The following is a 2,500-nucleotide window of genomic DNA, read 5'->3' as shown; positions in this document are numbered from 1 at the left end:
AGTTTGTGAAGCAGTGCCATCCTTCCTGCCTGGACGCCCTTCGTGATCAGCCGTGGTCAGCGGGGATTCGAACGCTCCTCCATTCCCCCGGTAGGCCAGCGCAAAGCCACGTGGGCCAAGGTAGTGTCATATATGTACGTAAAAATATTGCTATCCATTTATAATGTTATAATGTGCTTGAAAGATGTGTATGGATAGAGGTAGTATTGTTGGGGGGAAGACAGTGAGGATGAAGAGTAGCAATAAGGGGGTTGGGGGTAGACAATGACGAAGACTGCAGGAGATAGAGTGAAGGAAGTTGGGAGAGAGGAAGGGGTGTACCCTGAAGACTGAGTAATGACCAGGGTGGATAATTCGGAATGGAGTTAACAGCAAACGTCCAGGTGGGGGTATTAGTATCAGTGGTGGGAGCTGTGGTCAAAGCAGAGGCAGGGGTCAGGAGACCAATGAATCAAATCTATCTAGGCTAGTAGATGAAGGGGCAAGTCTTAATGCCCTAATAACAGGAAAAAAATCTTCATTATTAGCCATGTTGAACCTGAAATAATTGGGGAGAAGAAACGTTCTACCCCTGAGGGTCCCCATGAGGGGTAAGGGCCACTCGATTAACCAAGAGAATACCGTGGTCATGGCTCCTGGAGGCCGTTCATGACTGACCAAAACCAGCCTTTCATCCTTTCAGCACATCTCTCACACCTTTGGAAGTGGACAGAAGGGGATGATGAAGAAAAGACAGAAAAGGAAAGGGGGAGAAGAAAAAACAAGCAAAATTAGTTGAGGGGAGGGCTGAGGCCAAAGGCAGGGCTGAGCCCCAAGGGAGGGCTGAGCCCCAAGGGAGGGCTGAGCCCCAAGGGAGGGCTGAGGCCCAAGGGAGGGCTGAGGTCCATGGTAGGGGTGATATCCTACGATGAGCCCCAGCCTCCCAATGACAATGAGCAAGGGATTAGAGGATATCCACTAAGTATTCTTAATAAGACTTAGTATTTTAATAACGCCCCTGATTAGGAAAATTCATGGTTAGTGTGATAATGGAAATTGAAGCAGTCTTAGAAAGTAACTTGTCAAACTTAATGAGATTCTGTAAGGATGTCTGATAAGTTGGGTGGACGAGACATAAAGGGAGTGTGGGGAAGAGACAAAATAATAGTTGGGGATTGGTACAGGAGGATGTGTAAGGAAAGTCTCTTGAAAGCATATAATGGATGGGTTATAAGAGGAAAGGATATGACAAAGCTCGGGTCTGTGAGAACAGAAACCGCGAATATATCAATGAAGGATAGTTATACTTTCGTTGATTTATGGTGATAACGGTTGCAATACGTGTTGGAGAATTTGAAGAGGAAGGAGCTAGAGGGTGGGAGGAAGAATGAGAGGGGGGAGATGGTGTTGTATCAGGAGGGGTATTAGGAGGGAGTTCCCCAGCATTGGATCCCAGTCTCCACCTCCTAAGCCCCCCACAATAACAACGGGAAAGGGATTGGGGGGGATGTATCTCAGTAAGCAGTCAAGGATAAGTAAAATGCTCCATCTATTTCTGATCTCTATTGATAATAGAAAACCTCCATACAAAATTTACATGACACTGAATAATCATTCACTTTGACCTTCACAGACATAACGCATCAAATGGATTGGTCCTGGAACTTCAAAGCAATCACATTGTATTCATTTCTCATCCTAAAAAGAGCAAACGAATCTCTTTCATCTAATTAGCTCATCTTATAATACCTAGTTATTTACAGATAGCTGGCTTTTACAGCAATAATTTTTATATAAAGAGCTTCTTGGAGGGAGTCACTTTATCAGAGTAATATAAAATTTCTTTATAATACCTCAGGTCTGATAGCAATCAGCATAAAGTCAATCTGCTGTCATCACTGACAAAAAATAACCTTTACCCTAGTACACAAAAACTAAATATTTATAAACTCTTTTGGAAATATTACACAATTTTAACTGCAAATAATGCACCTTGCTTCTTTTGCTTTGCAAATAAAAAAATCAAAATAGTTCAAGTAACTGGTCTACATATTAGATTATCCCTGACTCTTTCCTTAGTAAACTCAGGGCTCTTAGGAAACACGTAAAATGCTGTAATTAGTGAAAGAATTCCCCATACAACCAATATAAACCTAATAATAGCATGTTTTCAGTGATGCTTTGGGATCACTCACTGAGTTAATTTCACAATAATGGCACAAAAAAGAAAAGAATTAGTGTCATGATCTCCAGAGAACATGTTTAAACTTCTTCCTTCAGAGAAATATTGAAACTAACAGTAATATAACAGCATTTAGAATAAAGCGTGATGTTAACAAGAAATGGAGGGAGAAGTCTATTCACTTGTCAGTTAAACATTTCAATCCAAACAAATCTAAAATTAACATCACAGACTTCACAGATTGCATCCTTTAAGGGAAATCAGAACTTACAGACACTTTACTTCTGAATCCCATGATTTGTGATTACATCAAACTGACAGTGTAGATATTTTGGTGAA

The 2,500-nt window shown here is 41.3% G+C and overlaps 1 protein-coding gene across 1 annotated transcript in view; it reads left to right on the top strand.

Annotated features, from left to right (window-relative positions):
• LOC125032035 (mucin-17-like) overlaps positions 1-2,415 on the top strand; it is a 6,386-nt gene extending 3,971 nt beyond the window's left edge. The window contains exons 6-7 of the mRNA XM_047622995.1: positions 15-120; positions 2,260-2,415. Coding sequence (XP_047478951.1) covers positions 15-120; positions 2,260-2,415 — 262 coding nt within the window. The remainder of the gene's footprint in view (positions 1-14; positions 121-2,259) is intronic.
• Positions 2,416-2,500: the final 85 nt, after the last annotated feature.

This window comes from Penaeus chinensis, chromosome 14 (assembly GCF_019202785.1).
Source record: "Penaeus chinensis breed Huanghai No. 1 chromosome 14, ASM1920278v2, whole genome shotgun sequence".
Lineage (NCBI taxonomy): Eukaryota > Metazoa > Arthropoda > Malacostraca > Decapoda > Penaeidae > Penaeus > Penaeus chinensis.
This window is presented reverse-complemented; position numbering and strand designations above follow the sequence as displayed.